This window comes from Montipora foliosa, chromosome 8, assembly GCF_036669935.1.
Source record: "Montipora foliosa isolate CH-2021 chromosome 8, ASM3666993v2, whole genome shotgun sequence".
Classification (NCBI taxonomy): domain Eukaryota; kingdom Metazoa; phylum Cnidaria; class Anthozoa; order Scleractinia; family Acroporidae; genus Montipora; species Montipora foliosa.
In genome coordinates, this window is record NC_090876.1 from 48,039,396 (window position 1) to 48,054,395 (window position 15,000).

The window sequence follows — 15,000 nt, forward strand, 5'->3', positions numbered from 1 at the left end:
AATTGAAAGATGCGTAGTTTGGTTATTTTAGTACACTGAAAAGGTGACTGGTAAACAGCTGCCCAATTAATCGAGTCGTTCTCTTCAATGGAGTAATCAGTGCACCATTTCTTCTGGCTGTTTATGGGATTCTTGCTTTTTCTTTCTACAAGCGTTTTGTAAATAAATCTATTTGGTTTATTTGCCTTCAGAAAGTTTTGCAAAATAAGGCCATTGCTATCATCATCAATATCATGAAGGAAATGTTCTTGGACAGTTTTGCGCAATAGCTTAATCGGTGATATTAGGCCATAGAAAGAGAGAAAACTTGGCTTGATATTGTAACGGCGTATAAGTACCAAGTTTTGTAGTATATTGGTTTATTCCCGACACGAATGAGAGAGTGAAGCCAAAGGCTCTGTGCTTGTTGGAAGAAATGCTACCCACATAGCTGATTTCCGACCATACCTGTATTATCTCTTGCAAGAAAGGGTCCGATAGCCTGAAAAAAAAAACTCTAAATCTTTTTTATGCAGATAAGCTTTAAAGAACAAATCACCACCGAAAATCTGAAGTTGCGAGTCCACAAATAATTTCCATTTAGCAAGATTTTCTAAATCAAGGTACTTCTTTAAGTAATCATTTTTCGCAGTTTTGTATTTTAAATTCCGTTCGAGATAAAATCAAAAGTAAAAAAACTTTATAATGAGGGAATTTTTTAATTTGTTCAAATGACAGCTTTAATGATGATCCTTCTTGGCCACTATTACACGGTTCCTATCGTACAAGCTCTGTGAAATCCTTTGTAACGTCTCGTATCGATTACTGTAACTGTAACTCTCTCTTATCTGGCTTCTTATCTGGCCTCCCTCAATTTCTGTTGCTAAAAGTCCAATATGTTCAAAATGCTGCAGCCAGTCTACTCACGCACTCAAATAAATACGACCACATTTCCTCGATTTTGAAAGATCTACATTGGTTGCCTATCAAGTCAAGGATTGAGTTCAAGATTTTGATCTTGACTTTTAAAGCGTATCACGAAATTGGACCCAAATATCTATCAGATTCTTTAATTAAATATACGCCTTGGAGAACACTCCGTTCCGCCAACAAGAACTTGTTAGTAAACCCTATGTATAATCTTGAGTCTTATGGAAAGCGTGCCTTTTCAATCATTGCTCCCTTACTCTGGAACAATTTACCAGATGAAATAAGAACTACAACATGCTTAAGTTCTTTTAAGAGAAGATTTAAGACCTTTTTTTTTAGCCGTTTTTCTAGACTATGATGTAATTTCTTCATGTGTTAGCAACCTTGTTGGGCGCTATTGGCTAATTATTAGAAATGGGGCAATAGAAATTTTGATTATTATTATTACTGGAATGTACTCTTTGTAAATGAATAGTGCTACGTAAGGAGTGTGTTCTCCTATTTCTATACCAAATTTCATAAACTGGTAAAAAAGCATGCACCCATGAAAACAGTTTCCCTCCCTCGTGCTCCCCTCTCTTCGCGCGCGCGCTTTCCCCTTTCCCTTCCCCTTTCTAGCGCCTGCCACGCAGGCTATGTTCCACGCGACTCGATTAGCTTTGCCGTATACGACGGTGGGTGGACACCAGTTAGTAGCGCATAAATAAAATGTTGTTGTTGTTGCTGCTGTTGAAGGAACTGTGTTGGAGGAAAGAGACTTGAAAATTAAAATAAGCGGCCGTTGAGCTTTCGAGGCAGAAGATGTTGGCCTAACCTACTTCGATTGGTATTCAAATATGGGCTCCCGATATGTTTTTTGCCTCTCCGCAGGAAGAATAGAAACTCCCACAATGTCTTGAGAAATACAAGATGATAACGATACTTTTACACTAACCTGACTCTCGAAAGAGATGGTCAAGTATACCAGTAATACGATTGTGAGCTCTTTGGACAAGTCCATCTCATCAAATTACGGTTCGGTACGACCACTCTTGTTCGACACTGAAAAAAAAAACGACTGAGGATTAAAATTGTTTTTCACATGAAGGCCAAATCAGAGATATTTAATTAGACTTTCAAAGAGAAGCAAAAGTTTGGACTTCGTAATGTCTCGTTTACTTTTTCACTGTTTAAACGTCGGTATCTCTTAAAGAGATATATATTGTTGAACTTTGCTCGTGAATTACTTCCTACAATTAACATTATTTTTTTCCAAATTGTCACACAATGGGGACATAAATTGGCAATTTTAAAGCGGTTTTCAACGAAGTGTTGAAGGCAGTTATGAGATTTTTTAGATCTTGCCGGATCGGTAAACCTTCGTGGTTGATCAGGGGTACCCAACGAGAATATAGTTCAAAACCACTTAAACTTAGCATTGTTAAACGTAGTAGTATTTCAACGGTAGATATAGGCGTATTCTTATCCCTTAAAAATTTTTCATCTGTTCGGATTTCCTAGCTGAAAGTCTAGTGATCCGAAAATTATAGGGATCAAAACTTACCTTTTCAAAAATTTCAGCCAGAAAAAAGGCTTCCGAAAATTCTAGGTGACCTTTTTAGGGTAAAATCCGTTAAAAATGGGCAATTATACCAAATTTCAGATGCTCGAAAATCCTAGGAGAGGCAGGCAAGCAAGAAATTTAAATTTTACAACAAATGTTCAGAAAATTCTAGATCTCAAATCGTCTTCCGAACAGATGTTTTCCAAAAATTGACGTTGGGTGCCCCTGATTGATTGGTTGGAAAAATCTGACGTCACGTTTTCAGCCAATCACAGGTTAAAGCAAGACCAATTGTGATTGGCTTGCGTGCATTTTCGCGCGCTTGGAGCTCGAACCAACTGCGTTCACTTGCTTCGCGAGGTGACTGGCTTATTCGCCACACCGCTGAAAAAGACGTCAATTTTGATCTCTTTAGCGCTTCTCTTCTTGTAGTTATATAAATGTACTTTTAAATTCAAAATATACCGATATATCATTGCATCCATAAAGTGTATATTTGTCCCAAATTGGCATTCTAGTCTTAGTGGTGCGAGTATAATAACTGTTGTCATCGATCCATTTTGATGGCCCAGTTTTAGTGCTGTAGATCAGCGCTGGATGATCCTGATCGCTTGTTGTAAGGTCATTGGCCGTTTTTACACTAGAGACGCATAATTCGTCTGGGACGAACTTGGGCAAACATTTTTTCTGCGTCTGTTAAATTCGTCTAGTATAAAGACGGCCACAAGACGCATTATGCGTCTGGACGAAGAATCTATTTTAGTGCGTCTTCGAAGACGCAATAAACTGGAAAGTTCGTCCAGACGCATAATGCGTCTAGTGCCCGTCTTTATACTGGACGAATTTAACAGACGCAGACAAAATGTTTGCCCAAGTTCGTCCAAGACGAATTATGCGTCTCATATAGTTCATCCCGTCTTTACACCAGACGGATAACATAAGAGACGCATGATTCGTCTGGACGGATTATGGGTCTCTAGTATAAAAACGGCCATTCCCGACATTTGTCGAGCGCACTCGGAATATTTCCGAGTCTAGCAATTCAATATTAATAAGGATCTCATCGCCAACAATTTCGGCCACAGTTTTTCCGCGTTATATTCATGAGAAATCACTTAGCATACTCGAACAAACGGGGAAATATGAAACTCGGCTTACCTTTGTTTTTTAAAGCCGAAGCTTGAACCAAAGATCGTGGTCTATGTTGACAACTTTTCTCACAATGAAAGCTTGTTAGTTACTTTAGCACATTTTTAATTAATTTTGTTTTGTTAATGCGCATTCGTCTTACAAACACTTCTGTTAATCTGAAACAAATGCAGTTTCTCTTTTTACCTAAATAGCCTGTTAAACATCCTCTGTTATTAAATCAGTACCTTGTCAAACTGTTTGCCATCTTAAAATAAATTGTGAAACTATTAATAACGAAAGCCGGATTTGAGCTTTGTTTGTGTTCGATTTCAAATTAGAATTCATAGTCCATTTACACAGGTTGACAGATGGTGTCATATACACTAGTTATTGCAACTCTTCCTCAAAACAAGGATAAAATATATAATTTTCTTGTTAAACTGATATGATACTTATGAAAGTTGATAAATTTATATCAACATAGTTTACGGCGGGCACGTGATTCGAGAATTCGAAAGAGCCCGTGATAGCGAGAAAAATTCAGATAAGCGAAACTAACAGAACTAAAACATTAAGACAGAGTTAACCTGGCATAGAGGGGACGAAACAGGACGAAACGTAACCCCGCCCGAAGACAGGACAAATTCTCAAAAGTAAGTCCCGGACTAATAAGCAGACAAAAAATATTTACCACTGGTCTGTCATCGACAGAAAATAGAGATTAGCCATGGACGTTCATATTAGACTCTTTATAGAGCTAAAGAAAAAAGAAATGAACCCATGTAACAGTCAATACAGTAATTTGAACTCAAACTGTGCTTCTTAGAGCCTAACTGAATACAAACTCGGAGTGTCGCGAGCATTGATCGGTATCTGTCTTTCTTCTTAGCTGACCCAATTCCTTGTTCCAGTACCTTGGTGAAAAACAGTCGGCCTGAAACCCGTCCTCGTATGATGTAAGGTTTCACACGGTTTTCCTTCGCGAATTCACATTAGAACGGAAAGCTCATTAGACGAGTAATGAGGCGAGCCAGCCCGGTTAGGCGGGCTGGCCCGGTAAAAGGGCTTAAGTGTTTATATGGACGATTCCAGCCTGGTTTACCGGGATGAATTTCAGGTTTTTGTTTACGTGCCTTGTAACCGTCAAAGTTCATTTTAGCTCTAGCAGGTACGGAATAGCATTTTAAAACAATGCATGCAAAACCCAAGCGTCATGACAATTTTTCATCCCGGTAAACCGGGTTGAAACGTTTATATGAGAATTTTTCAGCACGACTTGCCGAGATCTCGGCAAGCGAGCCAGCCTGCCTTCTCATATAAATGAACCGAGATTTTAACAAAGAAAACAGGCATTAGCCGAGATCACGGCAAGGCGGGCCAGCTGGGGCCCGTTTCTCGAAAGTCCCGAAACTTTACGGGCCATTTTCGGGTGTCGCAGTTCCTTTTGTATCTCAAGAACGGAGAGGATTTACGTCGTCAAACTTCACAGTCCTTTTTCTTTTTGTTCCCTTAAAAGCATTTCAAAAGATGGGCTTTCCAAAACAAGTGGTTGGCAGTTTCACAAATGGCTTTTCGGGCCCGAAAAGTTTTCGGGACTTCGAGAAACGGGCCCGAACTACTTGCAGAATAAGACATCACGTCTCATCACATTCGACGCACGTATAGAAAGTCTAAAAATAAAATAACAATGTTTAAGAATCTTGATCTTTCTCGAGTATCACATTCGACGCACTTATAGAAAGTGTAAAAATAAAATAACAATGTTTAAGAACCATGATTTTTTTTTCTCGAGTATCACATTCGACGCACGTATTTTATAGAAAGTGTAAAAATAAAATAACAATGTTTAAGAATCTTGAACATAGTTATTTTATTTTTACACTCTCTATACGTGCGTCGAATGTGATACTCGAGACGTGATGTCTTATTCTGCAAGTAGTTCTAGTTATTCAAACGCATTCCTAGCCTCGGCAATTACTATTTCTTTAAGAGGCCCCAGCCCGCCTAACCGGGTTGGCTCGCCTCATATAAACAGGCCCTTAGCGGGCCGTCTGGACCGGTTCTCGTCCATTCGTATGAATACGTTTGTTTTGGTTTCCATAACATAAGGCCTTGCTCGGTAAGAACAACGTTAATTAATAAATCGTTGTTGGCGGCTGCCTACGCACAGTGATGTTTTGGTAGAGCTATGGTAACCAAAATGTCAGGAGTAAAAACAATATATCTTCCCCTCCCTTCGGATAATGCATTTCGCGTGCTCTGATTGGTTCACTCAATCACGGTTATCAGCTCATATACCTTAGTTTGACCTTATATGGTAAATGATTGCGCTTAGCGTTGCTGAACTAAAAACGTTTACGCCAGAAAGCGAAATTTCTTTCGGTATAAAGCAAAAGAAAAACGTTTTTGTGGAAAGTTTGGATCACTTTCGAAGCTTAGAGATACGCGAAAAGGTAAGAAATGTTTTTGTGATGAGCCTGCGTCTGTCTGACCACGAGGTATTACACAACATCGCATCTTCATCAACTTTTTTCGATTTCACTAGGATTTTCTCGCTTTTTTCGCTCGTATTTCGTACTTCTAAACTTTTGGAGATTAAGGAATTTAATAAAACAATTATTCCATTCGCGCTTGTTGGATATGAGACTGGTTATAGCCAACGAGGCGCGTAGCGCCTCGCTGGCTATTTACCATCTCATATCCAACGCGCGCTCATGGAATAATTGTTAAATACCCGACAAGGCATCTACCGGAGCAAAGTCCTAATTATGCAAAATTGAGGTCCTCGTTTCACCGACTACCAATTTCAGTGGGCAATTTAGCATTTAGCGAAGCAAAGCGGATGTCCGGGCCAAATTGTCAGGAGCCGTCGGAGATAAGATCTGTCTCAGCGACAGATCGTAGTTCCGTCAATTAGGCAGGCAAGTTGGCAAGTATTTAGTGAACGCATTGCTAGAAACCGGAAAAATATCTGTCTCACTTGACAGAGCGATATCTGCTTTATTTTTCAGGACTTATTTCTGTACAAAGCCTTTGTTTCGTTTCGCCGAGTACCGTCTTCCGATGCAGACTTCTGGTGTATTAATATTTAACTTGCATTCACGTCGGCATAAACAGTTTTACTCATTCAAAGATTCAGTCTCAAGTTCATGGGTATATTCCTGAAATGAACTATACAAACAAACAATACATGTATACAAACAAGAAGAATAAAGATGGTGCCATCGGGACACCAGAATGTGTGCGCCTGCGCAGACTAAATGTTCGAACAAAGGGTACACTGAAATGTATCGGTTCCTCTGGACACTGTCTGTGGCTCAGTGGTGTACCATATGAGAAAGCTCCTTGCCCCACACTTCTCACTGAACTGAATGTCTCCGAAAAACGGACAGGCCCCAGCCCATATGTGACAGATGACGCCTGTCTTAATCCAATCAAATCTCTATCCTGGCCTTGTCGCGTTGTTCTTGTTCACGTTTGCGAGCACTATAACCTTTGAAAGTGCACCTAACCACTAAAGTTTTACTTAAGCAAAAGTTAAAAATCAAACATATATTTATCTTTACTTTTTAATGTGCCTCATAAGGTATGTAAGACAAAGATACTGGCAATCGTTTGTGCCACGGCCGAGGCAGTGAGAAATATGGGCCTATTCCTTCGATGACGTCATAAACTACTTTGCATAGTTAGACCGCAAAGTTTGCGCATGCGCATTTGCTTAAGAGATAAAATAACAAATGAAACTCTGCATTCTTCTGTTCTCAAAAGTTTATATGCAAGTTTCCAGGCAACAAGAGAAAGGACAACTGAAAAGAAATCAGCACCCTCCCCCCCCCCCTCCCCCTCTCCTCACCTTCCTCCCCAAGACAGGACCTTTCGTTCTAGTTACAATTTTTTTACTTCATGTTCCGAGATGTTATCTCAACAAGACTCTATTTAACGGCTTGTTTGGTTCGTTTGGTTCTCTGGATTGATCATCTGAGTACCTAACCCACCTCAAAGGATGTGCTGTTTCTTGCTTTGTTTACTTTAGTTTCCATTTCCCATGTCCTTTTTAATTGCTTTTTTCTTTTCCTTTTTATCATCTAAAATGATTGCGCTGTCGACAGAATATACCACAAACCCCGTAGCCTTGCGACTAATGGTTAAAAATCATTGTAATGCATAACACTCCACCGATAAACCACGCCATGTTGGAATGCCTTCGCGCAGCTTCTTTGACCAACTATATATTGACATCAAATAGAACGCTTTCTTACCTGAGAGAAATTTCATTAGAGTTTTTGAGTACCAACGCTGTGAGACATGCTGTTTATCGCAAGTAAAGTATTGTGTACATGGGCAACTGTCCAATCTTAAATTAAGCTTATCTTGCCTTCTCGGACAACTGACGATGAAGCACGAGAGCAAAACTAACGAGACAATAGGGGAAAACTCTGAAAGCTTATAAGCAGCGTCTTCAGATCCTCAAGACAGGAGTTGCTTTTATTGGCCAGTGATGGCTTATTTACGAAAACACCACTAAAACTGACTCAACTAATGGAAGAACAAACAATATAGAGTGCTCGAGTTCCTTCTGAGTCAATATACATAAAGAAAACTTAAATGCCATTTTAGTTCCGATTTCAGTTTTACCATCTTTACTAGTGCCTTCTTTGGGGCTGTTGTCCGACATTTCTTGCCACGAAAATCACGAAAACCAAGGTAGGAGGAATATTCGTAGCTTTTCCACGTTGTCTATACACGTAATCTCATGTTTTCGGAAAATGATCCTTCATGCCTACTTTCTTTTACCTTTAAATCGATCGAGAGTAATTTCCTAACTTTTAGTGCTAAGTGGTGCTAATGTTGACCTTCTATCGTAGCATATATGTAAACTTTACAATGTAACGCGTTTGAGGGTCTGGCAAACATTGGGTAAAGATTTTGAAGAAGTTTAAGCTTTTTCAGTCATTTTATGATCATGACTGCGTACCGGTGACTCAGTTGATTGAGAACCGGGCCGTCATGCGGGAGGTCGTGAGTTCAACTCCGGCTGGACCAACACTAAGGGTCTTTAAATAATTGAGGAGAAAATGATGCCTTTGTAATGACATCTGCAAACGGTTAGACTCGCCTATCTTCTCGGATAAGGGCGATAAACCGTTGGCCCCGTCTCACAACCCTTCAATGTTCATAAACCTGTGGGACACAAAAGAAGTCACGGCACACTATTCGTAGTGTGGGCATGTAATTCCCGGTGTTGTGGTGAGTCTCTTGTGCTGTATCATGGTCGGGAAGGTAAATGCTCTAGCTAAACCAAGCTACTCTAAAATCCGAGGGTAAATAAAGATATATGACATGATAGCATTGTAACTATAACTACCCTAGAGAGAAGTGTGGTGTTCAAAAAAACCTGACCAGTTGCAGACGTTTCGAAAGCCTTAAGGACGTTCGCGCGAAAATTTTCTAACATTGATTTTTTCCCTGCAAATTTCACCATTGAAAGATAATGAGTTAGTGATGTCAGAAATGTGAAAAAATGGGGGATCACAAACTTCGTTTTGAAGAGAACTTGCCCGGAGGAACACTCTAAATCTGAAAAAATCCGGCTTCTTTATCGAATAAGGCCACAGTGTCTGTAAGCCCAAAAATATTGCAATTACATCTTTGAAGTGAAATGTTCTCTACCAAACTTTGTTTAAGGGGACCCATCAAGTGAATTTAGTTAACTTTTGAGGTTCCGTAAAGAACAATTTCGCATTTAGCGACCAAAGTTTCATGCGCCTTGCAGCCGCAAGATGGCAGGATTCCCTGTCCCGAGGACAAAAATCTTGAAATTTTTTAAACTTCCCGCATTGATTTTTTGTTCATTTTTGGACGATGAGGAGATAATTGTAAATAAAATCTGTTTCTGAAAAGAAATTAGGGGTCACCGAACATCCAAGATCGTTGAATCCAAGCAAAGCTATAGCAATGGCCACCTGCCCTATCATTGACATTTTAGTACTTAGCGCGCGCGCTCGATGCATGAAATGGCATGTGAATTTGCGTGCGCTGTAAGGATGCGCAGTAGCAATGGGCGCGAACGTCCTTAAATCAAATCTGGAACCTATATTCATGAGCTCCCTATTAAATGCTTAAATTACCCACTTTAGGGCCGCTTAACCTTAGAAAATTTTATCCACTCTCGATAACTCGGTTCTTGAGTTCTCCAGCCCAAGTGACCCATTCGACTGGTTATGAATTAGCTTCAGCTACTTATAATTACTTCGCTCATATTTGGATAAGAAAGAAAAATTTCAGGAACCACAAATTGGTCCCTTTTAATGACACAATAGTCTTTTCTGATTGAATCTAAGTTATTAAGCTCTCGTCAAGAATTTTTTCAATGATATTAGGACTCTAGTTAACCGAATTTCCGAAGCAGGATTAGAATTCAATATAAGCGAACTCCTAGACGGTTGTTCTGTGCTACGATAACATGAGCTTATCAGTGGGCCGATTTATGTTGTCATTTATCTGACTGTATTTACCAAAACCCTCAATTTTCATTGTTAAGCTCGTAATCATATCTCACAACTAGTCATGCAACTCCCTCTTTTTGCGAGCACTATAACCTTTAAAAGTGCACCTAACCACTAAAGTTTTACTTAAGCAAACGTTAAAAATCAAACATATATTTATCTTTACTTTTTAATGTGCCTCATAAGGTATGTAAGACAAAGATGCTGGCAATCGTTTGTGGCACGGCTGAGGCAGTGAGAAATATGGGCCTATTCCTTCGATGACGTCATAAACTACTTTGCATAGTTAGACTGCAAAGTTTGCGCATGCGCATTTGCTTAAGAGATAAAGTAACAAATGAAACTCTGCCTTCTTCTGTTCTCAAAAGTTTATATGCAAGTTGCCAGGCACCAAGGAAAAGGACAACTGAAAAAAAATCAGCCCCCCCCCCCCCCCCCCCTCTCCTCACCTTCCTCCCCAAGACAGGACCTTTCGTTCTAGTTGCAATTTTTTTACTTCATGTTCCGAGATGTTATCTCAACAAAACTCTATTTACCGGCTTTTTTTGTTCGTTTGGTTCTCTGGATTGATCATCTGAGTACCTAACCCACCTCAAAGGATGTGCTGTTTCTTGCTTTGTTCACTTTAGTTTCCATTTCCCATGTCCTTTTTAACTGCTTTTTTCTTTTCATTTTTTCATCTATAATGATTGCGCTGTCGACAGAACATACCACAAATCCCGAAGCTTTGCATCTAATGGTTAAAAATCATTGTAATGCGTAACACTCCACCGATAAACCACGCCATGTTGGAATGCCTTCGCGCAGCTTCTTTGACCAACTATCTATTGACATCAAATAGAACGCTTTCTTACCTGAGAGAAATTTCATTAGAGTTTTTGAGTACCAACGCTGTGAGACATGCTGCATGTTTATCGCAAGTAAAGTATTGTGTACATGGGCAACTGTCCAATCTTCGATTAAGCTTATCTTGCCTTCTCGGACAACTGACGATGAAGCATGAGAGCAAAACTAACGAGACAATAGGGGAAAACTCTGAAAGCTTATAAGCAGCGTCTTCAGATCCTCAAGACAGGAGTTGTTTTTATTGGTCGGTGATGCCTTATTTACGAAAACACCACTAAAACTGACTTAACTAATGGAAGAACAAACAATATAGAGTGCTCGAGTTCCGTCTGAGTCAATATACATAAAGAAAACTTAAATGCCATTTTAGTTTCGATTTCAGTTTTACCTTCTTTACTAGTGCTTTCTTTGGGCTGTTGTCCGACATTTCTTGTCACGAAAATCACGAAAACCAAGGTAGGAGGAATATTCGTAGCTTTTTTATCACTTTTCCACGCTGTCTGTACACGTAATCTCATGTTTTCGGAAAATGATCCTTCATGCCTACTTTTTTTTACCTTTAAATCGATCGAGAGTAATTTCCTAACTTTTAGTGCTAAGTGGTGCTAATGTTGACCTTCTATCGTATCTCGTAGCATATATGTAAACTTTACAATGTGACGCTTTTGATTGTCTGGCAAACATTGGGTAAAGATTTTGAAGAAGTTTAAGCTTTTTCAGTCATTCATGATCATGACCGCGTACCGGTGACTCAGTTGATTGAGCACCGGGCCGTCATGCGGCAGGTCGTGAGTTCAACTCCGGCTGGACCAACACTAAGGGTCTTTAAATAATTGAGGAGAAAATGATGCCTTTGTAATGACATCTGCAAATGGTTAGACTCACCTATATTCTCGGATAAGGACGATAAACCGTTGGCCCCGTCTCACAACCCTTCAATGTTCATAAACCTGTGGGACGCAAAAGAACTCACGGCACACACCATGTAGTGTGGGCATGTAATTCCTGGTGTTGTGGTGTGTCTTCTGTGGTGTATCAGGGTCGGGAAGATAAATGCTCTAGCTACACCAAGCTACTCTAAAATCCGAGGGTAAATAAAGATATATGACATGATAGCATTGTAACTATATAACTACCCTAGAGAGAAGTGTGGTGTTCAATTGAACCTGACCAGTTGCAGACGTTTCGAAAGCCTTAAATCAAATCTGAAACCTATATTCATGAGTCATTTATCTGACTTTATTTACCAAAACTCTCAATTTTCATTGTTAAGCTGGTAATCATACCTCACAACTAGTCAACCCCCTATTTTTGAATCAATACACAACTCCTTTAGGGTAGCAACAACAAGACAGTAAATTGAGAAAATACACGAATTATTTTACCCTTATCAAATTTTAATTCCGACTAAAACCTGGCAGTTATTCCTCTTAATGTCTTGGACAGACACTGTCAGATAACTTTACATTTAGAAGTTAAGAAAGTAACGTAAAGCTGAACAGCAAATGTGGCAGTAAAACTGAAAACGTTTTATTTCGTAGTTGATGCATTACCGTATATTGTACTATATTCCTATTTAACTTCAAAAATGATTTCCTGATTCTTGGTCTTTCAAGGGCTAGATTGGCTGGTGCAAGTTAGTTTTGACTTGTGTGGATAATAATTCATCTAAATAAATAGTAGTTGAACAATAGCTCCTAGTATACGTACGCCAACTGGATGCAGTCCACTTAGCAAAAAATTCCTGTTTGATCTAATCTAAATTCCAGATGTCAAACAAATCCTTTTTTCTTCTCGTTCTTGCTTGAGTGACAATCCAGGAGCTACGGTAACCGTACGAATGGATCAAAAAAACTTTTTTATTCGAATATTACGTAAAATCGAAAACAGCGTTCCAAGAAGTCCAGCGGATTCTGTACCGAAATTACGGAAGCCCGACACAAAAATTCTCACGATTCGATATCGCAGATTTTTTATCTTTGTTAGTTGAATGTTTCTAATTTAAATTTTCTTTATTGGATGTTCCTCATTGACCTCTCGGGTCGCGTTAAGTGTTTACTTTTCTTGCCACAAGTGCTGTCTGGTAATCCTTGAGTACTCTCTCCTTGCAAATCAAACACTTACCCTGATACTCAGAGACGAACGTGTGATTTTTGTCTGGCTATTTTCTTTGGAAAATTTCTCATACTCCGCGGTTTGGGAATGCGTGGATAAGTGTACCGGAAAAACGTTTTTGCGTAGGTGACCTAGCAACTACTAGTGCACGAAAGCTGGACGGCGTGCGGTCTTCCTCCATTGAACCGTACGTTCTATTGGTTGTTTGCTCGTTACGTCATCGCTGCAATTTTTAATGACGCAAACAGTAAGTGTCGCTATCCAGCATTTATACATTTCACCATTATTAAAGAGCTTTAGGAAAGACAAAGGCGACGGCAACGAGAACGTCACTTTTGTTCATCTCTTTGCCGTCGTCAGCAAAACAACGACTTGAAATATCTAACTTTGAGGTTTTATGAAGAACTTCAGCACTTAAGGATAAATTTTTAATTTTCTCCCCTAAACTAAGCGCCGCTCATAACAATTTCATTCCTGGGGAATCCGTTTAATAAACACAGGATCGACCTGATATAACCGTCATCTCTTCTGAAAAATCAACCTGAAAATCGAATTTAACGAGAGCATTATACAATCGCAATTGAAATGTGGCCTGCTTTCAAAATAACAACACAGTAAATTTTAAAAAGACAATAGAGAGATTTAGCATGGCTGAAATTTGCGTCTTGCCAAAAATCAAAGTGCCCTATTTGATTTTACGAAATTTCTTACCTGTTATCCACAGGTATGAAGAAACGTCTCCAGAGAGAATTCTTATACTTTCATGACAAGAAGGCCGGAACCGCCGCGGCGGCTTACCTTTTGTCGCTTCATGTAAAAGCGAGCTAAATCTCCCTAATGTAGGAAGACTGGGAACGTGCGCGCTACGGAATGAGAATGCAGAATTTTTTTCCTTCAGAATTAAGCACCAGTTTACGATCGTTTGTATGACCGGGTCAAAAATGTTTCAACAAAAGCGATACAAAAGTCTGACAATGCTGAATTTGAACTAAGTTACGTGGAAACGAAGTGAAAGCCGCCAATGACCTTTTTTACTTAACAAGTCGATTAGAAAGTTGGAAAACAAACAATATGTCTCGTCGTTAAAGAAACGAATTATACCTAGAAAAACTTTTATTGTTCTTTCCGTGGGCCTTTGACTGTTTGATTCGGCTGGCATGAACTAGATACTAGATTCTAGTATCTCACATTTTCAGAAAGTAGTAGATTCCCCGGCTGCACTGCATAAAGTAAGAGGACCACAGATTCAACAGATTTGACCGTCGATTTTTCAAGGCAAGGTAAGTTAAATCGTTTGAACTCGAAGGCGATCATTGTCGAACAATTGAAGTGTTTGTCCGGTTAGTATTTTTTCTAGCTAAATGTTGTAAAAAGTCGCTTCTTTTTTATATTGAGGTGTTGATGTGTTATAACCTTTTTTCCGATTATTTTGCGATTTTTTTCTTATAACTTTGCTGAAAAGGAATTAGTTAATTGAAACTGGAAACTACTTGGACTTGTTGTCCAAGATTTGTTGGCAAGGATGCTGGACGCGCTCCTACACGTAACAAAAACGTTGTACAATGCATTTTCTGAACGACGTGGTTTCCGACAATACGTTCCGACATAAATAAGGTGCTTGTTTTGGCGGCATGGCTTAGGAGCTGCCATGAAAAACAAAGCACACAGCGAAATAATCGTGCCTCGTGCGCAGCGTGTATTTCGTAAAAGAATATTTAAAAATCACAGTTTTGTGGAAAAACAAATTACAGTCTCGACGGTCCCATTCCAGTGTCTTTTTAATAACTCAAAGCCGTTCCAGGTTCTTGCCAGTAAAGCCGGTAATGGTATACTTCGCCCACACTGTTAGCGCGACCGCCAATTGTAACGATATCGCGAGGTTGATTTAAAGTTACAGTTTAGTTGGCTGTGCTTTCTTCGTTGCTTTTATATCTCAGGGGTTGTTGTACT

The 15,000-nt window shown here is 39.4% G+C and overlaps 2 protein-coding genes across 9 annotated transcripts in view; one reads left to right on the top strand and one right to left on the bottom strand.

Annotated features, from left to right (window-relative positions):
• The window catches only part of LOC138012667 (uncharacterized), a 19,849-nt gene extending 8,701 nt beyond the window's left edge, over window positions 1–11,148 (bottom strand). The window contains exons 1-2 of one of the 4 annotated variants that reach the window (XM_068859497.1): window positions 10,944–11,148; window positions 1,844–1,950 (exon numbers count right to left, since the gene is read on the bottom strand). In XM_068859497.1, coding sequence (XP_068715598.1) covers window positions 1,844–1,909 — 66 coding nt within the window. In that variant the 5' untranslated portion in view covers window positions 1,910–1,950; window positions 10,944–11,148. Of the gene's footprint in view, window positions 1–1,843; window positions 1,951–2,452; window positions 2,596–3,610; window positions 3,749–7,842; window positions 8,043–10,943 lie in introns of those variants that run through there. The other 3 variants (XM_068859495.1, XM_068859496.1, XM_068859498.1) reach the window with 3 other exon arrangements.
• Window positions 4,101–15,000, top strand: part of LOC138012669 (chordin-like protein 2) — a 53,116-nt gene continuing 42,216 nt past the window's right edge. For 3 of the 5 annotated variants that reach the window (XM_068859500.1, XM_068859501.1, XM_068859499.1), the window contains exon 1: window positions 5,890–6,036. In XM_068859500.1, coding sequence (XP_068715601.1) covers window positions 5,905–6,036 — 132 coding nt within the window. In that variant the 5' untranslated portion in view covers window positions 5,890–5,904. Of the gene's footprint in view, window positions 4,237–5,889; window positions 6,037–14,009; window positions 14,331–15,000 lie in introns of those variants that run through there. The other 2 variants (XM_068859504.1, XM_068859502.1) reach the window with 2 other exon arrangements.